We start from the raw sequence: 26,773 nt of genomic DNA, 5'->3' as shown, positions 1-26,773 counted from the left end.
CGGCGCGGCCCGCCCGGTCCCGGTGGCGGCGCAGAGGGCTGCGGGCGGCGGCCGGGCAGAGCAGGCGGAGCGCGGCGGGCGCCGTGCCGGGGACGCGATGCACTCGCTCTTCAGGAAACGCAACAAAGGAAAATACAGCCCCTCCGTGCAGAAGAAGAGGTGAGTGACCCGCTGCCCCCAGGCCGGCACGAGCAGCGCCGCGATCCTGCAGCATCCCCGCACGGAGCCCGGGCACACGCCGCTGTGTCGGCTCTTCTCCGAGCCGGGTCCCCACCTCTCAGCCCGCGTGCTGGCACAGGGAGGGTTTTTCCCCAGTCCCCTCGCAACGCAGTAGCGGCAGCTCCGGGGAGCAGGTTCCTTCGCTTCCCAGGGGTGTGCTGGGTCTGATCTCAGGGAAGACAAGCCTGGCTGTCCTTAGCCTTCAGCGACTTGGTCCACCAGGACCAATAATTTCGCCGATCGGCCTCCCCTCAGCCCTGTCTGATGGGGTGGGTATGCGTTTCAGCTGTACTGGTCGTAAAAAAGAGAGCAACGTGTTTAGACCAGGTTGGACGGGGTTTGGAGCAACCTGGTCTAGTGGGAGGTGTCCCTGCCCGTGGCAGCGGGGTGGAACTGAGTGAGCTTTAGGGTCCCTTCAACCCAAACCAGTCTTTGATTATGATTCATTCTACGGAAAGTAGCTGTTAAAAGGGAAAAGACATAAAAAAATCGCGCCCTCCCCCCAGCAGGCTCAGCCCCATTGTACGGGAGGGTGCTGGAGACTGGGCAGACCCAGCCCCTGCCTGCACCAAGCGGGTGACACAGGGGACATTTTTTCCGAAGAGGTGGCTATTTGCGTCAGTTCAGAATCGTGCCCGCGTTTCCCAGAAGAGCTGCAGCGGCTCTGAAGCATGCGGAGCGGGGTGGCTGGCGCACATTCGAGCCCATGGCTTGCTCGTCCTCCTCTCTAGAGGTACTTGCCCTGGCCGGCAGGCGCCGAGCAGACAAATCTCCCTCTGGGAGGAAACTGGGGAGCTGGTGTAGGGGCTGAGTGTCTTTGAGGACCCAGAAGGGTCTGACTGACGTCTTCCCGGGCGGAGAGCCCCTCGGTGCTCGCGGGTGCGGTGCCATGCGGTGGTGCACTGGAGGGGTGTTCCCCGAGGGAGAAGGGTGCTGCCCCGCGCGGGGCGCTCTCAGGCTGCGGTACTCGCTGAGCTCCCCTGCTCGGGCTGGGGTTCCAGCTCCAGCCCTCGAGCCGGCTCCCCCCAGCCCGGCTGGCTCAGCAGGGACGCCCAGGCTGCTGCTCCCAGAGCCTGGGGCACGCTCTGCTGCCAGCTTCTGCTCTGGGGCCGGCTGGCAGGAGGAGAGAGGGTGGCCCCGAGCTCTCTGAGGCTCAGAGTGCACCCCCCTGGTGGCCCCAGTTTTCTCATGGTCGAAGGATGGTGTAAATTGGAGAGCTGGGGCTGTTCAGTCTGGAGAAGGCTCCTTAAGGGGAGACCTCAGAGCAGCTTCCAGTGCCTAAAGGGGCTCCAAGAAACCTGGAGAGGGGCTTTGGACAAGCGCCTGTAGGGACAGGACAAGGGGGAATTGCTTTAACCTGACAGAGGGGAGACTGAGATGAGCTCTTAGGCAGAAGTTCTTCCCTGTGAGGGTGCTGAGGCTCTGGCACAGGGTGCCCAGAGAAGCTGTGGCTGCCCCATCCCTGTCAGTGTTCAAGGCCAGGTTGGATGGGGCTTGGAGCAACCTGGTCTAGTGGAAGGTGTCCCTGCCCAGTTGCATTTCTAGTCTTTGGGGGTGTTAGTGGGACGCTTGAAAAAGAGAAACACCACACCTGGGTTGGCAGCTCAGGACTCTGAGCAATTCAGGATGCTGGTAGGCAGGAGGAGACAGACCCACCCTGTGATCCCCACCCTGGGACTGGGGTACCTGCTGCTGCACCCTGAGCCTTGCCAGCACTGGGTACTCTCACAGCATCTGAGAACAGATGGGGCTTTGGAAGGTGTCCTTCCCTGTGCACCCTGCCCGAGAGCCCAGCAGTTCTGGCCTGTGCCAAAGCACCTTTGAAGGCTTCGGGCCAGGCTGAAATCTGCGTTTTTCTGGCTGGTGGTGGCCGAGTTGGCAGCACAGGGCTGAGGCCTCAGGCCACCCTCCCTCCCTGCACCTGGCTGTCCCTGCACACCTCGGGAAGGGCTCTGCTCATTAGCCCCAATTTGTTAATTCCTGTGTTGAAGTTTACAAACACCTGTGAATCCGGGGAACACTCCCACCATGTGGAAACAGCCCCACCATCAAGATGGGGAAGCCAGTGCTTGGACCGGTTACACAACTTGCTGGAGAAGGATTGCGAAGCAGCAGCAGTGAGAAGCTCCCCTCCCAGCCCCTGCTCCAGGCACTGCCAGGCTCCCGCCTGGTTTTGCTGCCAGGAAAACAGCAACAAACCTAAAAACCCAGACCGTCCCGCTGGGAACAGGGATGGAGATTTCGACACCGGGTACGGCCCGGGCTCACCCTGCGCTGCGGTGAGGCTGCAGGGTCTGCACCTCAGACCAGGGCTCAGTGCAAGGTGCTGCTGGTGATAAGCCCTGTCAGCGCCGTGGTAACAGGGCAATAACCAAGCTCCGGTTTGGCAAGTGCCGGGGCGCTGGAATGTTTCCTGCAAGCAGTGAGGAGCCAGGGCTTCGAGCTCAGCTGATGTAGTGAGGGGTTGCCCAGGAAGCACGTCCTACATCAGGTCACAGCCTGATGAGGAGCCCCTGTGTCTTGGTGGCTTTTTCAGCCAGGGAACAAGCCCTTCCCATGCTGGTTGTATCTCAGTGAGCAGCTCTGGAGAGTCAGGATTCTGTTAAGTCTGTGCAGCTCAAGACAGGCACTGTAATCTTCCCATGAAAACACTTTTTGTACCTCTGGATGCAGCCAGCCACCCTTCCCCAGCCCTGAAATCAGCCTCCCATCCAAAGCTGTTGGAAGCCTGTGTGCTTCCATACAACCACCTCTGCCGCTTGAGGCCAGCCAGCCCCCCCCCGGCGTTGGTAAGGAGGGAAGCCAGCCTGTTTTGCAGCTCTAATACAGCAACAGTGGGGAAAGAACAGGAGCAGCATGAAATCCTGCAAGGGTTTGAATACTTGTTGCCTGGTCCTGTGGCCTGCCACTGCTTGGCCATCCTCAGCAACACCAGCTGAGTCTTGGAGCACACTGGCTATGCATCGGAGGAAAACCCTGGCAAAGCCCTTTGCTGAGCACCCTGGACCACATCCCCTTCCATCCACCTCCCAGCGCCACTCACAGCACCAGCAGTTTCTCTATCCCCAGTGCAGGTGATGCTCCTGAATCACTCCCCAGGATCTGGTTTTCTGATGCACTCCTTAGCAGGACCAGGGTCTGAGTCTCTTAGTGGGAATATCGGCTGCAGCTCTGGCTGGGGCTTGTGGTTTCCAGGCTCAGTAGCCACCTCCATCTGATGCTGGGCACATCAGAGACGTGTGGACGTCTCCCTACTTTGGGGAATGTGGATGACGATATTTTTGTCTCAGGGAGTTATGCTTTTGCTCACCCCGTCCCAGTAGTATAAGGCCCTGGGGGATTCATGTGGGACTGGCTGTGACTACTGTGCTGTTAGCAGATTGTATATGTGTCCCTAGAAGGGAAAGCAGAAGCTTTGAATAGGGACATAGTATGGGGTGAAAACCCTCTCCCTCCTTCCCCATTACCTTCACCAAGCTCTTTGCCATGCTTGGAAAACAGGAGGTTGGTTTTCTCCGAGACAGTCCAGCCTGAGAGAGGGGGTATAAAACAGCTCAGCCTTGAGCTCCCAGCCTTGGAACTCACGCTCCTGCCACCAGGAAAGATGTTCATCCTCGGTGAGAACATCCATCACTGAGGGCTCTGGAGACCCTTAGTGTCAGGAGACCCAGTGCCCATGGATGAGGGGGTCAGGAGCTCTTCCTGCAGGGCTGGCATTATGTCTTGAGGCTGTGTGGTAGCACTGGAGTCAGCACTAGGGACCAGACAGCCTGTGAGTCAGGGGACCTGCTCTGTATTTACGCTGGAGCAAACCTCACCATCATCGCCTTGGCCTATTTTTGCTTTAATTTCCATGCACATTACAATCACCATTGCTACGAGGAAAGATAAATACAATTTAAACAAGCTGGACTAAGCACAACAGCCATGCTGTTCAGCTACGCCCTTACTTGATGCTTGATGGCACATTGCTCCAGAGTTTTGAGCCAGATTTTAATCTCTCCCAAACCTGAATTACTGAAGCCAAAGCCTAGCCCTTGTCCTCTGCCCTGCTGCAGTTTCACTCCAGTATCAGAGCTGCACAAGGGAGTATCATGCAGTGGGAGCTGTGTCTCAGTGAGCTTTAGGGGTGTTGATGGTTCTGTGCTGTGGCCTTCTGAAGGATTTGTGCAGTTTAAGTCCAGTCTCCAGCAGCAGTGCTCACATGGGTATGGGCTTTATGAAATCTGGATGGATGGAAATGAAATGGGAATGGAATTTAGAGCAGCAGTCACTGTGTCCCAGGAGTGGGATGCAGGAAGCAGGACCAGGATCCATGCCCAGACCCCATCCTCAACCAGCATTTGTCCCTGGCTGAGCATTCCCACTGTGGAGAAGCTCTGGGCATGGAAAGGTTTCCCAGCAGGAGAGCAGGGGTAGATCCAGCACAGAGCCCTTCCTGTTAACCCTCCCATCAAGTATCTGACCCACAGGACAAGCTCTCAGCAGGAGCCTTCCCAGGGACACCTGAAGCTGTCAGAACTCCAGGAGTATCTATTTGAACATCCTCACTTGGGGATTAGTGAAATGGCCTCCTTGTTTGGGGAAAAAAAAGGAAACAGCAAGCAAAGGGATTTCCTACCACCTGCCAGAAGGGCAAAGCCAGGGACAGCCCAGAGATGTCAGCTGTGGGGAAGTTTGCTCCAAAAAGTGCTCTTACCAGTGAGGGTGCAACCTAACGGGAAGAGATAGGAAGGTAGGAATAAAGAAAAAAGGCCAAGTTTTAGCAGCAGAGTTTCCATATCACAATAATTATCATTGTGTTTGATAAAAAAAACCAAAAAAAAAAACAAAACACCAAGCAACCAAAAAACCACACACACAAAACCTGAACAGAAAACCCCAAACCCAAAGAAAACTCAAACAGTGCATCACCTGAGGTCAGATGTGGTGCATGGATGAAGTGATGTTTGTCACGGAGCAGCAGCTGGGAGAAACTCTCCCAGTCCTCATGGGAATAATTGTGGGGCCTTAGTGCCAGACAGATGATGCTGTGGCTGCTCAAGGCAGCATTGGAGAGAAATAACCCTTCTGCCCCGTGCAGCTTTTCAAAGTGACATCAGTTCTTCCTCCCTCATCAGAAAAGGTTGGAGCTCTCCAGCAATGGCAAAGCCAGGTTTTCCAGGCGGGTTTTATTATTTATTCATCCTTCAAACAAAGGCTTATCTGTTAGAAGAAGAGCTCTGCATTCCCCCCCCCCCCGCCTCACAACGGCTGTGCCCCCGGCGCCTTTGCTCCTGCTCTTCCCAGCTGGGCCACAGCCAAATCCCACCCTCCTCACTCGGCTCCATGCTGCAGCCATCCCCTCCTGCGTGGTTTCAGGCTCTGGCTGCCCTTTCCCTTACCCTGCCCGCAGTTCTGCTCCACAGTCCAGGACCACCTGCAGCTTTTCCCAGCAGCTTCCCAAATGGATCCCATCCACACACCTTTCTTGGTCCAGCCAAAGCTTCCTCACCACTTCACCCATCACCTTGTGTTTCTTCTGCACCTTCCTCCTCTCAGCAGAGGGACACAGGGAAGTTGACATCCTCCATCCCCTGGCATAGTGATTTCAGCCAGGCTTCAGCTTTCCCTGCCAGTCCCTCTGGCACCCTGCTTGACATCCAGACAGATGCAAGGATCATGCTCATCATCATGGGGCGTTAACACAGACCCTACTGTGGAGGGGACAGGCAGTTTATTAATAGGGCTGATGTTCTCATATCAGTAATGTCCAGGTTGCTTGGCTAAGTGGCACAGAAGTAATGTGTGATAAGAAATATTATAAAAGAGAATAAGCTCTCTATTATTTCCTTTCTTAGCTCTCATTTCTGTGCTTACTTCTGCACACTTACTGTTTCTGTGTTTCAGGCAGCAGTGGGGTGAGCAGGAGCACACACAGCCTCCCTGCTCATGGTCCTCCATTGTGTTCAGCAGAGATTGAGGTGTGGGGGAGCAGCTCCCCTGCTGCTGCAGAGAGTGTTTGAAATCCAGCTCCTGTGGGAGGTATATATTAGGTTTCCCTGTACCAAAACCTCAGCTGGTGTAAACCTCTTGTGTAAACCACAGAGGTGGAGAGAGCAAGCAGCTCTTTTGTGTGCATCAGGGGAGTGGGGCTGAGCAGCAGAGCCATGCCTATATTACAACCGAGCATGTCCTTGCTTGCTCCAAGCAACCTCTGTCTTTCCTCTTCCCTGGTCACTCCGATACTGCACATTGAAGCAGCAGTTTCTGGATTACGAGGCAAACCATTCTCTGACACAGCAAAACCCCATCCTTTGCCCTTCCTCCTCCCCCAGCCCCAGCACATGCTCCTGCTCCCTTCAGTGCTGAAGAAGGGGCTTTCACCCCCCTGGTACCACTGGGATGGGGTCAGAGGGTGGCTCTGCCCCAACTCTGGGTTCCCCGGCACTGGGTGGGTGGGAAGGTGGGAGGGACGGCCGGGGGCAGCGCCATCAGCTTGGGCAGGGCGCAAGCAGCACTGCCTCGGCAGCAGGGTGGTTAATGGGGGCGATTAGGGCCTGTGGCTCAGACGTGGGGGAAGAAGGGCACAAGGAGTCATCCTCGCCCTGACACGTCACCCCCATCGCACAGTGGCTTGGCAAAGCTGGTACCTGAGTAAGAAGGTCAGGGCACTCCCTGGTTCCTGGCTCCCAAGATGTTTTGCTGATGCAAAGTGAGCACAAAGGCCAGGCAGAGGCTCCAGGCTCAGCTCTGCTAGACCAGATCAGCAGCAACAGCTCGGGAGGCCGTGGCTGAAATGCAGCATGGCCACAGATCCCCAGTGACCCCTGGCTTAATTCTGTTTTCTCAATGCAATTCAGAAACTTCATTTAAAACCAGAACTAGAAAAGCCCCTGGATTCCTGTGCTTTTGGGAGTGGTTTTTCCATTCCATGCTATAGATACACTGAAACTCTGGAGATTGACTTGGGCTTGCTAGGAAACACCAGGACCAAGTTAGGGAAAATGTTGATGAACCACCAAGCCCTGCCAGCCCACGCTCAGCCCCGCTCAGTTCCAGTTCAGCTCCTGGCTATCACAGTGAAGCATCCCAAGCTCCCACCTGGATAATCAACCTCTCCCATGCTCAAAGCTCAGGCGGCCTCCACTTTTTGGTGAGACATGAGGAAGGTTCCATAGCAGTTAGAAGCTTTCTCAGGATGCAGGAGATGCCAGCTCAGAGCAGCCATCATCTGAAGACACACCAACACGTGCAGCACATCTTAGTCACCCAGCTTCAAACCACTTTCTCTCCACTGGTTTCATCTGATGTCTTCCCTGGTTTACATGGGATGACGCAGATTAGAAGAAACCCCAAAGTGGATTTTGAGAAGCTGCTTCTAGCACTGCAGCAGGATCCAGCCACCCCTGCACCCTTCATCTGTGATTATGGAACAGAAAATGAGATTCAGTCCTGCCATTACTGCAACCAGGCACACAACTCACAACCACCCCTTCATTTGCTCCTCTGCTTGGAAACACCAACTTGGATCATTTTCCTGATGCAAGAGGGCCCAGAACCACAGCAATCCCTCTGCTCATCAGGAGGTGCCAGCAGCAGCAGCAGTGATGGACACAAACCACCAACCCTGATGAGCACTGTCCTCATGATGCAGCTTCTCTAAAAAGAGGAGAATCAGTGTAAATCCTTCCCACGCCAAAACTTCCTGGGAAAGTGTGAACTTTTGTGACACTGTTGGATGCTACGAAGCTCCTGCAGCCTGGGGCAGGGTTTGAGGGTGGGAGGAAGGAGCCCAGAGCTGGGTTTTGTTTTGTTCTGCTGCACTGAAAGTGATAGCACTCAGGGCAGGCAGGAGTGTGTCCTGCAGCTCAGACCAGTGCCAGGGGGAGGCTGGTCAGACCAGGCTTGCCAAGCTTTGTCCCCCAGTGCCAGCACTGGAAAGGCAGTAAGGTGAGATGTCCCCGCTGGAGGCTGCATGCAGTCCCCAAGGTGCACAGCACAGACAAGGCCATGCCCTGCTTTTACCTGCGGGGAGCTGAGCACTGGACCTGTCCAAGGAAGCCACTGCAAAGTATCAGGACTGCCTCGATGAGACACGTCCACTCTCAGCTTTGGCCAAGACAGGAGGACATGCCTGGTGCTGTCCTGGAAAGGCTCAACCCCTGCCCTGGGAGGGATCGCAGTGCTGCAGGACCTCTCGGAGCTTGGCTGACCCAGCTGCTGAATGAGGATGTCCATGCAGGAGCCTTCTGTGCCATGACGAGTGGGGTTGGGATGCTGGTGCTCTGCCAGGCATCTCTGCTCTCCCCCAGCCTGCCCAGGAGACACACAACTCACCTACCAGCAGCTGTAACAGCTGTTAACACTTCCAAGTGCCATCTAAAGATTAATTCTACCACCACATAACAAGGCCATTAAGGCTCATTATCTCCACTCCATAGTGGTTGGGATCGCAGTGAGCCAGCCCTTGGCTTAAGCCTGTATGGCAAAGCAGCTCAGCCGGGACTCGAGCCCCAGGCTCACCACCAACCTCGGCGGGATGAACCCTCCTGTCCCGCTGCAGGGACTGCTGAGGACCTCACCCTGCTCCCTGCCTCCGGAGCTGCAGCGGGATTGCTGCTGGCACCGAGGGCACACGGCCTCTGGAGCTGGCCCTGGCAGGCTGTGACTTCCCCTTGCAGCCAGTGACAGCAAGAGGAGGAATGTTTAAAATAACCCAGCAATGCAGGAGCTGCGTCACGGGTTGTTCTGGCTCCGCAGCGGGCTGAGGATACTTGGGCTGAGGCTGTAAACAGGGAGGCTTGGACCAGCATCACCCTGGGGAGCAAAATCTGGGGCCTAGCACGAATGAAAGCACGGAAAGATGGATACAGCATGTGCTGTCCGTCCCTTTATTTGGCTTGAATTGTGAAGAGCTCCTCACAGAGCAAGGAGGCTCTGGCCATGGCATGGAGCGTCACAGCAGGGGCTGCCCTGGGCATGGGCAACAGCCTCAAACTGTGTGCATGGGGTCTAGGTCCTCTCTCCCTGTCCCCTGCAAACTGTTCTTTTCCTCCCTGCTCCGAAGCCAGGGGAGGCTCAGGCTCGCCTATGGCATCGCTCCCATTTCCCCGTGTGGGATACACTGCGTCCCCACACGCCACCTCCCTCCTGGCAGAGCGGAGTATTTTGGAAAGTGTTGGGAATGCTGCAGTGAGTCACAGGCAGCTGCAGGGCCTGGCAGACTCCATTGGCCTCTGGCCACCCCCGCGGTCACAGCACCCCCAGGGCAGCCCCCGGCACAGCCCCATAGCCTGGGGCTGTGGCCGTGTTTGTGGGGTGATGAGTCCCCCTCTTTGTCCCCAGCATCTCCAGCAAGGAGCTGACTGAGCTCATCGAGCGCCTGCAGAAAAATGCCGACCAGGTGGAGAAAAACATCGTGGAGGCTGACTCCCGGATGCAAAATGTAAGCACACGGGCTCCTCCGAGCAGCCCTGTCCCTCCCGCTGCAGCTCTCCCTCTTTGCTGCCATCTCCTCTCCTCCAGTACACGTGTGTGTGGCTGCCCTGCCCTGTGGTGGGGCTCCAGGCTGTGTTGAGGGGTGCATGGGTTCCCCCAGCTCATGGCAGGGTGCAACAGGCAACAGGGCCCCAGAATTCTTCCCTACACAGGGCTGGGCAGAGCTGGGATGTGCATCCCTGGATGTGCATCCCAGCAGGCATGCAGCTAGGATGGAAGAGAGTGGGCTTTAGCCATCCTCCTCTTCGAGAGGGTAAAATGCAGCCCAAGGTAATGCAGCCCCCCAGCCACAGCCCTGCCTCAAGGCTAGCACAGGGGAGGGAAAGCAAAATACATCACTGGGAGGATGGGATACAGCAAAGCTCCTGCCCATCTGTGGTGCCCAGGCACAGTGTGGTGGGATGACCTCTTATTTGTTTTCCCCTGGTGACCCTTCCTCCTGCTCTCTCCTGGGCAGGACTTGCACAAGATCAAGGCATGCCAGGTAGCACAGTACAAAGACCTGACCGCGCAGAAGCTCACTGAGTCTGACAAGCTGCTCTATGTGCTGGATGGGGACGCAGCCATCGCCCGGCACATGAAGCACCCCCAGGGTGACATGATCACAGAAGAGTGAGTACCCCAGAGCCTCGCAGGGGGAAAGATGCTTCTCCAGGGGCACTGCTCAGCTCCTGCCTGCAGCTGGCAGGTCACCACAGGCTTCTTTATGTCCCAGTTCACATGAAGGTGCATCACCCACAGCCGTCCTTGGGCATGTGTAGAGTGAGAACGGCTCCATGCCTGCTGACAGCAGCTCTGCACAGAGCATGGAGGGTGGCATCTGCCCATGGTGCGGGTAGACCACTCTGTCCCCTGCTCCAACCTGCCCCGAGTGGGTCAATATGCTGAGCAGCCCTGGGCTGTACAGGAACCACAGGATGGGTGCACAGGAACCTCTGCCCTCTCCCTCCCCAGCCCATTGCACAATGCAGCTGCTGCAGCCCGCCTGCAGCGCTGGGCTATCCAGGGGCCCCTAAGAACAATCTCCCCCCTCCATAAGGGCCTGGGAGAGGATCACCTACAGCTCCCAGTGCTAAAGCTGGTCCATACCCACATCCTGCATCCCACCCTCATCTTTCCCTTCCTGCAGCATCCGGCAGCTGAAGGAAAGAGTGGCAAACTTGCGCGTGAAACACGACCAGATCTACAGCTTCCCCCTGCAGCATATTGAGCCCCAGGTCAACTGGACAACAGTGATTGAGGAGAAACAGGTACCAAAGGGACCATCAGTGACATTGCCTGGCCAGTAGTACCAGTTGGGCAGGACCTCATGCATCTCCCTAAGGAGAAACAGGCTCTTGGAAACCTTCTTGGTATCTTTATGCTGGGAGCAGCAATCAGCATGGGAAGGAGCTGGGGTGCTGGGTGGCAGGGAGGGTGCAGAGGATGAGGCCCTAATTTTTTATTTTATCCCACTCCCTACACTCTTCCAGCCAGAAAAGCATTAGAAAACCCCAAACTGGCTTTCCCACGGCTGCCCTCCAGCACAGCCAGTTTCACCCACATGCTCCTGAGTATCCACACGCTGCCAGCACTGGAGCCCATCCAAGCTCAGCTCTACAGCCACCTTCAAGAGGCGTTTCCTAGGTCTCAGCCACCCCATCCCTTTCCCTCATCACTAACCCCAGCTCCTGTGCACTGCAGGATGCATTAAGCAGCAAGGGCTTTGGGACCGACCTGCCGCTGGTCAACAGCCAAGTAGAAGAGCACAACATCTTCCACAATGAGGTCATGGCCATTGGCCCGCACATCGCCAAGGAAGGCAGCAAGGTCAGTTCTCCCGCCTCCTGCCCTCTCCCTGCTGCCTCTGCCCCAAGCTGCTCCTGAAGATGAGGGCATCCCACCACCCAAGCTGCTATACCCAGGTTGGGTGGGTGCCCAGATCCACACCTCGGAGCTCAGCATCACACACCAACTCTAGCTATACAAGGAAACACATTCTGTAAACTCCACATCTCCCTCCATCAGCAAGCCCCTGCCAGGCCACCAGTCTCCAGAGACACACTCCTAACTCTTGCCTTGCTTCTCCTCCCTTACCAGGAATACATGAACGACTTCCAAGACAAGTACCAGAAGCTGCTGGTAAGAGATCTCTGGAGTCCTGGGGGCAAGGGATCCCCTTTGGCAGGGGTTCCTTGTTGGGTGGCCCAGCCAGAGAGGAGCTTTGGGCTGAGCTCTCCACTTTGACCCTTCCCAGGCCAGCTCCCAGCAGCGGCAGCAGGATCTGAACTCCCTGCAGGACTACATGCAGCGCTGCACCAACAAGCTCTACTGGCTAGATCAGCAGGCAAAGGACAGGACCCATTACGACTGGAGCGACCACAACCTGGACTACCCCAGCCGGCGCCGCCAGTATGAGGTGTGTGTGCACTCGCCGCACCCCGTGTCGGCTGGGTGCTGGGCATGGAGCTGGGGAGCAGGCTGGGAGCTGGACACATCCTGTGCCTCAGTTTCCCCCATTCCATCATGAAGGAGGTTGGACGGGGCTTGGAGCAACCTGGTCTAGTGGAAGGTGACCCTGCCCATGGCAGGGGGTTGGAACTGGGTGAGCTTTAAGGTCCCTTAAACCCAAGCCATTCTGTGACTCGGTGAAGCACTTTGGGATGTGCAGGTGATAGTGCATGAACAGTAAGGTTAATTCTTACCTCTTGCCAAAGATAACACAAGGAGGAAGCTCAGCGGCTTCCTTATTCTCTTCCTTATCTCAGCATTCACTTGGCAAGAGTCACATCTTTAGCAACATCTGCAAGGGAAGGAAAAGCAAAAGCTGCCGTGGGGGAACATCATGCTGTCTGTCCTGTGGAGTTGTTCAGGCCCTTTCAGAGTAGCTCAACCACAGGATGCAGACAGGGTCGCCTCTCTGCATGGGAATCAGTATTATCTCACCTCTTTCCATCTAGAACTTCATCCACCGGAGGCTGGAGGAAAAGGAGGAAGCCATCAACAAGCTGCACGCGGATGGAGATCAGCTGCTCGCCCAGAATCACCCTGGGAAGAACGCCATCGAGGTGAACATCAGGAATGGGTTCCAGTTTCCCACCCGCCCTGGAGCTCAGGGGACTCACCCAGCCCTTCTCCAGTGTGGGACCTGGTGCCAGTGTGACTCTTGTCTTGACTTCCTGGGATGCCAAGTAGGAAAATAGTCTCCTTCACCTGTGTGTAAACACCATCAGAGGAGCTGAGATAAGCATAAGGAGCTCTTCTCATCTTCTTCATTCCTGTGGCAATTACTCTGTGCCTGCCTACAAAGGAGAAATTATGGTGGCAAGTTCCACCACTGATGGGAAGATGGACATAAGGCAACAGGATTTGCCACCTCCTTCCACCCAGCCCCACGGTCCCATCACAGCATTCCAGCTTTGGTCTAGCTCTTTGCTATTCTCATCCTAGCTTTGACTTGACAGCATCTGGGTGGCTTCAGAAGCAATCAAGGGGCTGTTTGCTCAAGATGGAAACTGGTGCTTTCTGGTGGGCAGCTTGGGATACTGTAGGGTGTCCTGCTGACATCCAGCTCCCACCCCTGTGTTGCAGGCTCACATCGAGGCAGTGCATGCCGACTGGAAGGAGTACCTCAACCTGCTGATCTGTGAGGAGAGCCACCTGAAGTTCATGGAGGACTTCCACAAGGTACCAGATCCCACCAAAACTGATGTTTGCTCTGAGCAGCCCAGAGAGTAGGTGCCGAGTTGAGAATATGAACAATTTCGTGCTGCTCTGGAAATAGAAGAGATCGAGTGCTCTAGTTGGTCTGTGGGGTTTTAAGGCTAGGAGGACCACCCTGAGCTGCTATAACACAAGTCATAGCTGCTCAAAAGCCTTGCTTGGCCAAAGCATGACCTGCAGAAAGCATCTGCTCAATGCTGAGGTTCAGGAGCCACAGCCTGGTGTCTGTAGGACATCCTTGTCTGCAGTACAGCAGAGGTGTCTCACAGAGGTACCTCACCCCCAAAACAAGGCAAGGGGAGACTCTGTATGCTCCACTTGGCAGTGGAACAGGTCCAGATGGGGAAATGACACCCGCAGAAAGCAGAGCTGTGCCCTGGGAGCCCTGTGCTGGGGCTCGGCACCTAGCTGAGCTCAGCAGACAGATGTCTGTGGATAAATGGCATCTGCCAGCCAGGGAGGTTCTGCAGGGAGCAGGTTGGGCTGGATTCCTCTCCCACAGCCTGGGTGTGTTGACGTGATGAGTCTGTTGCCAAAGCTAAACTGCGGTGCCCAGCCCAGGCAGCGCCTTTTGCGGGGATCTGACAGAATAACTGCCCCAGGGGGTGGTTTGTGTGTGGAAGGGCTTGGCTCTGCCTCCTCAGCGGAGGCATCACACACCATCGTGATGCTGTCCAACTGAAACGGAAGTGAGGGCAGGGAAAGGTGGGATTTAACCACACTGCAAGAGAAGACCACAGAATAAGCTGCCCTTGGTTGTCTTGACAGTTCTGTTGTCCTGAGCATGTGAAATGGCAATTCCTTGCCTTTCTCCATGTACTTCCGGGTGTCCACATGCCTGTCATAGCTCCCTGTGGCTGTCCCTGCTCTAGACAGTGAGAGGACAAGGGTGCTGGGGTGGGTCTGCTCTGCGTTCCAGCAAGACCCTCTCTCACAAGAGGATTGGCCTTTCTGCAGTTTCAGAAAGACACCAAGGATGCCCAGGAGCTCTTGAAGAAGGTGGATACAGACCTGGACCAAAAATTCAGCCCGGAGTTCAAGGACAGATACCAGCTAGAGTCTCTCCTCCGGGAGCTGGATGTGAGTATTGGAGCAGGCAGGTCCACAGCAGCAGAAGCTGGTGTCCCTTAGGCACCGAGGGAGGGACATCCCTGCCAGGGCAGGCATCTAGCCCAGCTTTCACCACGGCAAGCAGCAGGACCACACCACTGCCTCCTTTTGCCTGGCCTTCACACATCTCTTCCTTCCCCTCCAGCTAAGAGATTGCCTCTCCCATAGCAACCTAATTGCTCACTGAGCTGGTTTTTATTTGTTCTCTCTCAGTTAGTGCTCACTCAGGGCGGGAGCAGATTTAGATCTGCTGCCAGAGGAGGTGTGGAACGTGCTGTGCTGCGAGAGCCTGGTGCTGAGAGAGATCACCCACTCGGGAAGGGCTGTGCTGAGCCTGGCCACTGGCCCAGCCCCAGCTGCAGCGTGTTGCAGCAGGCCCAGCTGATGCACGTGTCCCAGGACAGCTGATAGCTGTTCCCCAGAGATGTCCCCCTCCTCCTGCCTGTTCCAGCCCACTGCACATTACAGGATACCCACTTGCACAGCTAGAGATAGAGCAGCTGATGAGAGCCTTTCCATGGGACTCTAATTAGAGCTAATAGCTGGGAAGAGGGCTACCCAGTAACATGCAGCCACACCAATGTGGACCGCGAACCAGGGCATGCCTGGCATTGCCTGGGGGTTAGTGCTAGGACATGGGAACTCGTGGGCATAATCTCAGTCCTCAGCATGGCTACAAAAGCGGGCAGGAGAGCACAGGAGCGCAGGTGTAGAAACAACGGCTGCAGAGCAGGACCCAGGAGACATTTTCACTAGCATAAGCAAAGGAGAAGCCACGGTCTCTGTCCCAGCTGTACACTGGTACACTTTCCTCCCAGCTGGGAAAGCACAGAAGCTCAGTCTTCCCACATTTCCCTACTGGTTTTGGTCATTGCCCTGTGCTAGGACCAAGAGAAGGCCTTGGACAAGTACGAGGAGGTGGTGAAGTCGCTGCAGGAGCGCAGCCAGCACATCCTGCCCCTGCGGTACCGCCGTGAGACGCCGCTCCAGCCCGTCCCCGTGGAGGCTCTCTGCGAATATGAAGGCGAGCAGGTAACATCCCCTCATCCCATGAGCAGTGCAGGGGTACTGTGAGGGAACGGTTCCTTGGGGGCACTGGGGGTGGAATTGGTTTTGCCAGTGCCCAAGCAACAATGTCTTCTGCAGTGGGGATAAGGTGAAGGTAGCTCTCGCCCCGGTGGGAAAGTGGGTTCTGCAGCTCAGGAGGGGCAGTGCAGGAGGGATCTGGGGGAAACACAGCCTCTGGACTGCGTGCCCACCACATGCCCTTCAGGGGGCTCTGACAGCTCGGCTGTCACATTCCTACACTTCCTGCGCCGGGATGAAGATGTCCAGGCATGTTTCTGATCAAATGAACTCCCCACTATCACTGGCACAGCCCCAGCAGGCAGCCTCTCATCCCCACCATCATGGGATCAGCCCTGGGTAGCCAACCGAAGGGATGGGCCAGCAAAACCAGCAGCCACCCCAGGACTGGCAGGGGCCTGGCATGGAGCAAGCAGCTCCAGCTGACTCAGCTGCCTGCCTCTCCAAAAAGGAAAGCCACAGCACAGCCTTAGGAACGCCTTCTCATCTCTGCCCTAGTGGGAATTTGCTTGTTGTGGTTGTTGCAAGAGGAGGCATGGCTTCATACCTGGAGGCTCTGGGGAGGGAGGAGCAGGCACATGGGGTTTTGGCAAGCAGCAGACACTTGGAGATGTGAGAGGGTGCCAAGCGAAGGGATCAGGGTTTATGCCAGTCGTGCCTCCCTGCAGTGCAGCTCCCCAGGGCTGCCAGCGTGGAGCAGGGTGGGTGGTGTGTCCTGACCTGCTGCTGTGACTGGTTCCTTTTCCCCAGGGACAGATAAGCCGAGGAGCCCACTACACCCTGCAGAAGAACAGTGGAGACATTTGGGAAGTGGCAGACGGCTCGGGAGACAAGATCAGCGCCCCAGGGGTCTGCTTCATGATCCCCCCGCCTGATGCAGAAGCAATAGCGCTGGCAGACCAGTACGTGCCCCCCAGCCTTGCCATGCCCCACAGCCTTTGCCCTTGCTTTCACCAGCCCAGGCCGTGCCACCAGTGCTGCACAATGCATCTAGCAGTGCTGATGGGGGGCTCCCACCTTGATTCCTGCAGGCTAAGCAGGTTCCTCCTCCTCCTGGAGGAATTCCTGCACCCTCCTTCTTGCACACAAGATTCCACCTGGCAAAGTGGGGTCAGCTCAGAGACATCCAGGTCCCCCCTCCTCTGGGGGGCATTATGGCAGGGGGAGCTGCCCATGTCTCTCTCAGCAAGCAGGTGGCTGCCTTTGCTGCCTGTCCCCTGCTCTCAACCCTTCAGTGACCACATTGCTCTACCCCTTTGCCAAAACAGGGGGAAGGTGCCTCTCACCACCTTGCTTCAAGGCTGCCTTGAGAGGGGCCAGGTCCCACAAGCCCCTCTAGAGCTGTATCTCCTTCCTGCATCAGCACTGAGATGAGCACCAGGGCGATGGAGGGGACAAGGGCCTGACTGATCTCATGTCCGTGCTGTCCTGTTATGCAGAATTGCCAATCACTATATGAGCATGAAGGAGAAAACAACCAACTGCAAGAACATCCTCCAGCAGCGCTACGAGGGGCTGAAGGCAGACAGCATCGGAGGTGAGGCTCTGGAAGGGCAGCCTGGGGCTTGCTCTTTCTCAGGCACAAGGTGGCCGCTGTAGCCTTGAGCTTAGGTGATTGCTGTAGCCTTGGTGGTGGTCCATCTCAGGGGGATGTCACTGAGAGCTTTCCATCTCCTAACAGTCCTGGGGACAAGAGTGCTGGGCTGGGTGCAGGGGCAGAGCAGCCAGGCTGCAGTTGCAGCAGGCAGGGCTCAGGGAGAGGAGGAGGCTGTGGGTTTTGCACTCACCAGTGGGATTGAGCCTAGACCCAGCTTCCAACCACCTTGAGCCTGCTCCCCCCCATTCTCCAGATGCTGCATCGGTTCAGGGGCGCCAGCTTCTGGCAGGGCTGGAGAAGGTGAACAGCGACCTGGACAAGCAGGAGAAAGCTATAACAGCAAACCTCCGTCCACCGCTGGAGCAGAGTCGGGCTGTGCAGGACAGCACCGAGCGCTTCAAGGACCTCAAGGTATGGGGCTGTGGCAGCACATGGACAGTTCTGTACATGGACCATGCTTCTCCCAGGGGGTCTGCAGAGTGGTCCTCACTATGCTGGGTGCTGTAAGCTCTCCCTGAGCCAGGAACACACAGGGATGGAGTGATGCTTACAGCTGCTGCCTCTTCCAGTGGACAGGGAGTAGCCCTTTGTGCAGCCTCACAAGCCATAAACCTTTGCCCTGGTCCTGGCCCAGCTCAGTCACAGCAAGGTTGAATGGGAAGAAGGTGATGGCTGCAGAGAGCAGGCTGTGAGGAAGAGAGGGAAGCCCTCGAGTTTTGATCCTGCCCATATGCCCTGTCCCATGACCTGTTCCCTTGTCTCAGCAAGCAGCTGTTAAACTTTGCCACCACCATCACCAGCTCAGAAAGGAACAGAAAAACACCTATGGTTCAGGGCACATTTTCTCTGCTAGGCTCCAGTGCTGGTAGCATCCCAATCCTTTCCTCTCCTTCAGAACCCTAATTAAGCCAGACTCCATGCCACAAACCTCCCTTGGTTTAGGAGGAAGTTCAGGTCCTGGTTACATCACCTGCCAAGGGCTGTGTAAAAATCCAGGTGCTACCACAACAGAAAGCAAATTGCTCCAACCACCTGCAGTGCATTGATGTTTAGGCCAGAATTCATCCGTCAGCCTGCAGAGCCCAGTGATCCACAGGAGTCCAGCACATTTCTAACAGAGCTGGAGCTGCTGGGAACCACTCCCCAGACAGTTTCTTTGCTATGGGCTAGCTAGACTGCACAGAAAAGAGAAAAAGATCAACAGAAAATAGCCTACAGGGCTGAAAGGCACCTGCCATCAAACAAGCCCCCAGCCCTGACCTCTCTTCTCACACTGGACAGCCAAGGGTCAGCTGCTGTGTAGGCAGAAGGCCCTGGTTCAGTTGCTATAGCTGCTTTATTCCTCCTGCAGAACATCACCAATGAGGTCCGTCGCATTGAACCTGAGAAAACGAGGAAGATCCAGGAGTGTGAGGTCTTCATTGAATCTGTGCCCAACACCGGCAGCGCCACCTTGGTAAAGAACAAGGTGGAGAACACCAACAAAAAGTACGACCGCGTGGTCCAGCTGCTCAGCGCTGCCCAAGAGAAGTAAGTCATGGCTTAAATCATGTCGAGCCTGGGATAAAGTAGGATCCTGCAGGGGGTAGGTGGAGGTGTGCATAAACACCTTTCCTCCTGTGTCCATACAGAGTTGAGGTGGCCACGCACCTTGAGAGGAGCCTCCAACAAGGCCGAGATCTGTTGTCTACCTACGAGAACCAGCTGGTCACAGATGACACGGTACCAGAGGACCTGCGGGTGGTGGACCGTAAGAAAGAAGAGCTGCTGGTGAGGCAAAATGGGCAATCCTTCTGCTGTAGAAAGGCCAAGAACTGGTTAGACTAAAGCTTTCTGATCTTCTTCAGCTTTTCCATCAAGTCCCCAGGTTCAGAGCAGCATGCGAAACTTCCACAGCTCCTTCTGGAGCTGTTGCACTGGCAGAAACAGGGTTTAAGGCTTGCATAAAGAGGACCAAATATATTTTTCACATAGTATGCTTGCCTTTAAAGGTTAACAGGTGGAGAAGGGAGCAAGAGCTACCTATTCACCCCATCAGGTTTATCAGTTGGCTCTGCTTACAATGCAGGCCTCTAACTTGCTTCTCCACAGCTCAGAGCACTACTGCAGCTCAGCTTTCTTGAGCACCCTGTGCAGCTGCAGTGCAGTTGCTGAAGTTGCTGGGGAACAGTGACAGAAGTCTGGCACATGTGCAGCCCTGGAAAATCCCTCTCTCCTGCTTTTTCCACAGGCCATGAGCACCGAGCTCCAGTCCAAAAGGTTCCTGCTCAATGAAGCAGAGCAGAACTTGTTAAGGACAAAGACCTGCTCCAACACACTGGCCAGCAAGTTCCAGGAGCACTGCCCTGACATTGAACGTCAGGAAGCTGAGCTCTACAAACTCAACCAGCGCTTCAACAACCTCAGCAAGCAGATTGACCACAGGTAAGACTCTGGGACAGAATCTAGCCAGGACTGGACCAACCTGGGTAGCCGGGATATTTACAGTGGAGCTGGAACCACACTGAATGTGGAATGCCATTGGGCATGTAGTGATAGAACAAGGGGGGGATGGTTTTGAACTGAAAGAGTGTGGATTGAGATTAGACATTAGGCAGAAGTTCTTCCCTGTGAGGGTGCTGAGGCGCTGGCACAGGTTGCCCAGAGAAGCTGTGGCTGCCCCATCCCTGGCAGTGTTCAAGGCCAGGTTGGACAGGGCTTGGAGCAACCTGGTCTAGTGGAAGGTGTCCCTGCCTATGGCATGGGCTGGAACTGGATGAGCTTTAAGGTCCTTAACCTAAACCAATCTGGGTTTCTGTGAATCCGGAAGAGGCATAACACTATCAGAGGAATGAGGAGTTGCAGAAGGGCTTCCAGGGAGGCCTAAGGAGGAAAAGAGGTTTCTGGTGTGCTGGGTCAATCTGGGCAGCCTGTAGGATTAAACACTTTTGCAACAGATGGAGATTTTGGCAAGGGAGCAACTCTGTCTCAAATCTGTCTTTAGGGAGCAGGGGAAGTGGGGGTAGGTTAGGAGGTGCTTGCAGGAGACAAAGGAGATGTGACAGTGCTGAAGCTGAGCCAATTTTCCTGCAGAATGCAGACCCTGCAGAAAGCAGAAAGTGCCTATTCCAACTACCGCAGCAACTATGACAAAGTCAACCAGTTTCTGTGCAACATCCCCAACTATGAGCCACAGGAGACTGACAACATCCAGCAAGTGGAGATCAAGCTGAAGAACCAAGCGGTAATTCTGTCTGAGAGCACTCTGGGAGCTCCACAGGGAGAGGAGGAGCAACACTAAAAGAAATAGGACTGAGATAGCTCCTGAGCATAAAATAGAAAATTATAGTGACTTGATTTACATGTTTTTATGCTATAAGTTCCCACTGTCCTACCTGTGCTTGCTTACACATAGCAGGCCAGCTTGAGAAGCTTGTCATTCTCAGGGTTGTAATTTTAAAATGGCAACCCTCAAAAAGGCTGAACAATGCGTTCTGATGTGTGTCTCTGTGCATGCCAGGCACTCCTCAGTGACATTGCAAGCAAGGAACAGGAGGTGCAGAAGGTCTCTGCCACAGCTCAGCAGTACCAGCAGGCAGTGAAGGTAAGGACTGCAAGTCGGCTGCTGGAGAACTAACATAGAAGCACAGAATAGTTTGTGTTGAAAGGGTCGTTTAAAGGCCATCTAGTCCAACCCCACTGCGACTAGACCACGTTGTTCCAAGCCCTGTCCAACTTGGCCTTGAACACGGCCAGGGATGAGGCAGCCACAGCTTCTGTGGGCACCCTGTGCCAGCGCCTCAGCACCCTCATTGTAAGAAATTTATTCCTTATATCTAGTCTGAATCTCCACTATTTTAGTTTAAAACCATCATCCCTTGTCCTATTGCTAAAGGCCTGTCAAAAAGTCTGTCCTCAGCTTTCTCCTAAGCTTCCTCTAGGTACTGAAGGGCCACAATAAGGTCTCCCTGGAGCCTTCTTTGCTCCAGGCTCAACAACTCCAGCTCTCTCAGCCAGTCCTCATAAGAGGTGCTTGTCCCCCTGATCTTTTTTATGGCTTCCTCTAGACTCACTCTAACAGGTCCAGATCTTTCTTGTACTGAGAACCACAGAGCTGGAACAGAACTGCAGGTGGGGTCTCACCAGAGTAGAGGGGGAGAATCACCTGCATCCTGCAACGAGCTCCATAAGGAAAGCCTAGTGCTCTTGCTCAGTCAACGCAGGTTGTATCTACTCTAACATTGACATCATGTGGCCAATAGCATGGCAACTAGCTCAGATTTATTGTCTGGCAGAGGAGGATTTCCACTCCAAACCCAGCACTAGTAAGAGGTAACTCCAAAGTCAGCACATGCTGCAGCTGCACTGTTATGGTCACTTGGCAGTACCTGACCCAAACTGCTGGTAGGTTCTGCCTCCTGTGCTCTGGATCCCATCAACCTCAGCAACTCACCTAAAACACAGGTCAAGGGAAGAAGTCATTAAAACCAGGGTTTAGGAGGATCTGTGTATGATGGGGACCTGGTAATCTCACTTTCTGCCTGGGAATTTCTTCCCACAGGACTATGAATTGGAGGCTGAGAAGCTACGGTCCATCCTGGACCTGGAGAATGGCCGCAATGGGTATATGAGCAAGAAGCCCAGACTCCAGTCTCCAGCTGCAAAAGTGAAAGAGGAGGTAAAGAAGGGGTTGCCCACAGAGAGCTAAAGCAGATGACAGCTTATGGAACTAGTGGGGATTTTGCAGGCAGTTCTAGTTACTGTGACTTTAACCATGAAGGGACTGTAGGGGAGGGCAGAGAGTCAGGGGAAGAAGGGATTTTTCATCATTCTTAACCCATCCATTTTCTAGGCTGGGCTGGCCAGAATAAGAAAGGGAAGACACTGGATGGAGCACTTTCTGAAAGGGGGAAAAGGGGAGGAAAAGCCAAACCCTGAAAGTTTTTATCCCTCCAGACTTTCAGAGTGAGATTTCACCGTCAAAGATCACATGCTAGACAGAAACACAGAGCAGGCCACAAGCTATTTCTTTATGCAGGATCTGTTCAATGTCTGCCTCAAACTCATCTTGCCTATTGAAGGAAGTATCCACCTGGTTCTTCCTCAGCTGCCTAGTTTTGCATATCTTGAATAGGAAACATACAGTACAATGAGTGTGTGTGTGGCTGAGAATCACTATTCCTACCCTAAAGCTCCCCCAAAGCAGGTAGAAGGTTTTTAGCAGAGCACCCAGGGTTACTTCTTTAGGGCCTGTTGCTTCTATGAAGTCAGTCTTACCCAAGCTCCCCTGGTTCCACCACCTCTTTTCAATGCATTTTTGATCCACAGGAAGCTGTTCTGGCAGCCAAGTTCACCGAAGTAAATGCTGTGAACAAACAGAGGCTGCAGAACCTGGAGTTTGCTCAGAGCCTCCTGCGGCAGGTAAGTGATCACCAGGAGCACTGTGATACTGAAAGGAGGCATGGAAATAATACACACGTGTGCCTTTGTGTTACGAGTTGAACTGGAAACAAATGCAGTGTTTCATAGCCCCCAATCATTAATCAGTAGACACATCAGGCAGACAACCCCTCTGTGTTTCTCAGCCCCATCTCCCACTCACCCTAAGAAGCTCTGCATCATTTTTAACACTTTTGCCAAACCAGGCCAGCATTAGTGTCCCTTGTGGCTAAAAGCTTTGTTCTGACAGCAGTGGGCATTGCAAAAGCAGTTCTCATGCTGGGAGTTCACACATCTGTTCAAGGGCAGCCTGTTTGCATATACCCCCTGTTCAGCATTGGCAGCAGGCAACCGCCGTAAAGCGAGCTCAACAGCCCCCTGTCATATTGTCACAGGAGGCACTGAAAATGAGCACCAAAAGTATGATTGTTTGGTAGTTGTTGACTACACATTCTTTTCTCAACAACAGCAACCAGAGGTTCAAGTGACAGAAGACTTTGTCCAGAGCAAAAAATCCCTAAGGCCTGTGGAAGAAGTCTGGAAGCTGAAAAAGGAACTTGAAGATGAGACGCAGCGTCGGCAGCAGCTAGAAGCAGAGATCAAAGCCATTCAGAGCAACATTGTCCACCTGCAAAACCAGAAGCCCCAAGAAACTGTCGTTAAGAAAGAACTGCTGAAGAAAGTACCTGACCCTCAGCTGGAGGAGAGCTTCCACAAACTGCAGCAAAACCTGGCTGAAGAGCAGCGCAAGAACCAGGTCCTTCAGGATGAGCTGGAGGCTCTTAAAATCAGGCTGCATGTTCTGGAGCACGAGAAGAGGGAGGGAGGGCAGGAGTATATAGTGAAAGAGGTACTGCGTATTGAACAAGACAAAGCTCAAGCTGATGAAATCCTGAAGCTCAAAGAAGAACTGGAAGAGCTCAGGAGGCAGGAAGGAACTAGAGAGAATGAAGTCATCCTCTTACGCCAACAAATCGCTGTGCTGTCCAGTGAGAAGAACAAAGAGCAGGAGAAGGTAACAGAGAAGGAGGTGCTGAAGCTGCAGAACGATCCCCAGCTGGAGATGGAATTCCGGATGTTGCAAGAGAGCAAGCAGAGGGAGAGCGCCCTTCGGCAGAAGCACGAGGAAGAGCTCAGCTTCCTCCAAGACAAGCTCAAACGTCTCGAGAAGGAGCGGGCCATCGCCGAGGGCAAAATTACCGTCAAGGAGGTGCTGAAGGTAGAGAAAGACTTGGCCATCGAGAGAGAGGTGAATGAGCTCCGGCGCCAATATGAAGATGAGAAGTCCAAGGGTCGTTCCAATGAGAGGGAGAAGGCTGAGCTGCTCAGGAAGATCCAGCTGCTGGAGGAAGAGAACTCCAAGGTGGTCGTCCAGGAGAAAGTGCGTGAGATTGTGCGCCCAGATCCCAAGGCTGAAAATGAAGTTGCCAACCTTCGTCTGGAGCTGGTAGAACAGGAGAGGAAATACCGAGGTGGTGACGAACAGCTGAAGAGCTGCCAGAACGAGCTGGCTGCTCTGAGGAACAGAGGGCCACTGGTAGAAGTCAAAGAAGTCATTAAGGAGGTCATTAAGTACAAGAATGATCCAGAAACTGAAAAGGAGCTACAGCGACTCCGGGAGGAAATAATCGAGAGGACAGGAGCAATTGAAAGAGCTGACCTTGAAATCTACCAGCTGAAACAAGAGATACAGGCTTTGAAAGACACCAAACCTCAAGTGCATATGAAAGAAGTTGTTCAAGAAATTCTGCAGTTTCGGGAAGACCCCAGGACTAGAGAGGAGGTCGAGTCCCTGAGAGTGCAATTAGCAGATGAACAGATGAAACACATTGACCTGGAGAGGGAGCGCCTTCTTCAAGAAGAGAAAGTAAGACAGAAGGAGGAAGAGCTCTCCCAAGTGAAGGAGAAAGTGGTCCAGCAGGAAGTAGTGAAATATGAGCAAGATCCTGCCTTGAAAGCAGAAGTCAACTCTTTCTCTCAGAGCATTGAGAGTGAGCTGAGGCAGATTGACGGCCTCCGTGAGGAGCTCCGCAAGCTGCAGAGGAGGCGGTCAGAGCTGGAGCGTCAGCTCGAAGAACTGGAGAAAGAGAGACAGGCACGCAGAGAGGCCGAGCTGGAGGTGCAGAGGCTGAGAATTAGGCTGAATGAATTGGAAGAACAGGAAAGGGAGACAACAGAACGAGTAACTGTGAAACAAAAAGTGATCCTTCAGCAAGATCCCCAGCAAGAGAAGGAACACTCTCTCCTCAAGCTGGAGCTAGAAGAAGAGAAGCACCGGAGACAAGTCCTGCAAACTGAACTAGAAGCCCTGAGAAAGAAGCTCCTTTCTTTGGAGAAGATGGAGGTCAAAGAGAAAGTGGTCTTTTCAGAGAGTGTCCAAGTGGACAAAGGAGACACTGAGTACGAGATTCAAAAGCTGAAGAGCAATCTGGAGGAAGAAAGCAGGCGTAAGAGGGAGTTAGATGCAGATATTAATCGCCTTGAAACCAGGCTGTCTGAGGTGGAATTCAACAACTCCAAGTCGTCAAAGGAGCTAGACTTACTAAGGGAGGAGAACCACAAACTACACCTTGAGAAACAGAACCTCCTGATGGAAACCAGAAGATTGCAGTCAGAGATTGAACTCACAGCAACAGAAGCTCAGGATTTGAGAAACATGACCCACGTGGACAGTTCGATAAACCTAGACTCCAGATTCCAAGCTTTGGAAAGAGAGTTAGATGATCTGAAGCAGTTATCCAGAGAAAAAGATGCAGAGATAGAGCAACTCCAAAATCGCCTCAAGACAGTGGCTATCAAGAGGGAACAAAGAGAGAACCACCTGAGGCGCTCCATTGTGGTCATTGACCCTGATACAGGAAAAGAAATGTCTCCAGAGGAAGCTCATGTGTTTGGCCTCATTGAGTGGAGCCTGTTTGTCAAACTGAAGAGCCAGGAATGTGACTGGGAGGAGATCTCAATAAAGGGTCCCAATGGGGAATCGTCTGTGATCCTTGACAGGAAGTCTGGTAGAGAGTTCTCAATTGAGGATGCCCTGAAGAGTGGGAGGCTAACCACGGCTCAGTACAACAGTTACCTCAACAAGGAGATGTCGATCCAGGAGTTGGCAGTCTTGGTGTCGGGAAGTAACTACACAGCGCTCCCTCCACTTTAGAAACTTTCCTGAAGAGCAGCTGATCAGAGCTGCACCAGTTGTTACCTACCAGATCACTGCAAATCCTTGCCCTCCTTTGCGTCTTCCAAAATGCTAGAGCCTCTGCCCCAGCCATGCTACGAAGCCACACTGCTTGCTGTCATACACTGCAGAAAAGCACCACCAGCAGTAGAGAACACGTTTGTCAGGACAACAGCAAAACCTTCTACCCCTCTTCATCCATACCTACTCACTCAACCTAACAAAACCTAAGACAAAAGCCTCAGGACAGCGAAGTACCTGAAGTCCAAAGACTCGGTAGAATCTGCAGTTTCCTCTGTAGTCACATAAAAAGTTGTACATAGCAGTCATTAGGGACTGAAAGTCAAGGCGACACTGAAGTGACCAGCAGGAGCTGGTTCCATCAGCTGCATGTTGGTAAACCAGACAGTTCATCGTGCACAACTCACTATGAATGATGGGATCACTTTCTGAGAACACCAGCTGTGTGAAAACAAAGGTGTGCTATGCATCTCAGTTCAGTGCCACCATGCCAACACCTGAACACCATCATCTTGTTCACCTACGTGCCTGTGCTGCTGGGGAACAGTGAAGCAGACGTACTTTGACGGCGTCAGCTACAGATCCAGGAGGAGCATTCACAGACCAGAGAGGTCAACAAAAAGTATGTGAAGAGGCGGCAGTACTGCCCAACATGAGAGGGTCATGTAGAACAAGCAGCTGTACCCAAATGCAGAGTGCCTTCGGAACAGTTCACTCACCTTATGGTTGAAAGCCATTTCTGCTGGTATTTTACTGGCTGGAGTTACATGCATCTACATGTTTCATTTACTCGTGTAAGGCAATGGGAAATAGAGGGGAATTCTATTTATAGTACAAAATAAAAAGGCAGTGATTCCAATCAGAAGTTGGGTTTTCTTTTTTGGTTACACAGTCTGTTCATCTTTGGCTTTGCAAGAAGATGGCACTTCAGAGTCAAAGTTAAAAACCGACACTGTTCATTTTAG

General features: G+C 53.9%; 1 protein-coding gene and 1 long non-coding RNA gene across 2 annotated transcripts; one reads left to right on the top strand and one right to left on the bottom strand.

Annotated features, from left to right (window-relative positions):
• PPL (periplakin) lies at positions 1 to 26,667 on the top strand. Its single transcript, XM_062611928.1, has 22 exons — positions 1 to 159; positions 9,547 to 9,646; positions 10,157 to 10,311; positions 10,829 to 10,949; positions 11,383 to 11,508; positions 11,779 to 11,820; positions 11,936 to 12,097; positions 12,639 to 12,746; positions 13,270 to 13,365; positions 14,359 to 14,481; positions 15,397 to 15,543; positions 16,348 to 16,499; positions 17,037 to 17,134; positions 17,448 to 17,605; positions 18,546 to 18,724; positions 18,826 to 18,964; positions 19,425 to 19,618; positions 20,267 to 20,417; positions 20,694 to 20,777; positions 21,735 to 21,851; positions 22,502 to 22,594; positions 23,082 to 26,667. The coding sequence occupies exons 1-22, from the start codon at positions 98 to 100 to the stop codon at positions 25,764 to 25,766; spliced, it is 5,292 nt and encodes a 1,763-aa protein (XP_062467912.1). The 5' UTR covers positions 1 to 97; the 3' UTR covers positions 25,767 to 26,667.
• Positions 4,562 to 5,983, bottom strand: LOC134160122 (uncharacterized). The gene is made up of 3 exons (XR_009963452.1): positions 5,729 to 5,983; positions 5,134 to 5,406; positions 4,562 to 4,933 (listed from the first exon to the last, which is right to left on the bottom strand). It is a non-coding gene; the product is annotated as an uncharacterized LOC134160122 (long non-coding RNA).
• Positions 26,668 to 26,773: the final 106 nt, after the last annotated feature.

The sequence above is a fragment of the Pezoporus occidentalis genome, unplaced genomic scaffold, assembly GCF_034315485.1.
Source record: "Pezoporus occidentalis ecotype Australia unplaced genomic scaffold, CSIRO_AGI_Poc_V1 ctg158, whole genome shotgun sequence".
Lineage (NCBI taxonomy): Eukaryota > Metazoa > Chordata > Aves > Psittaciformes > Psittacidae > Pezoporus > Pezoporus occidentalis.
This window is presented reverse-complemented; position numbering and strand designations above follow the sequence as displayed.

Bases quoted from the DNA above. Each gene is read 5' to 3' on its own strand.
- PPL (XM_062611928.1), top strand. From the start codon at position 98: ATGCACTCGCTCTTCAGGAAACGCAACAAAGGAAAATACAGCCCCTCC. The intron at 12,098-12,638 runs GTGTGTGTGCAC...CTTTCCATCTAG, and splicing joins GCCGGCGCCGCCAGTATGAG to AACTTCATCCACCGGAGGCT. The intron at 18,725-18,825 runs GTAAGTCATGGC...GTGTCCATACAG, and splicing joins CTCAGCGCTGCCCAAGAGAA to AGTTGAGGTGGCCACGCACC.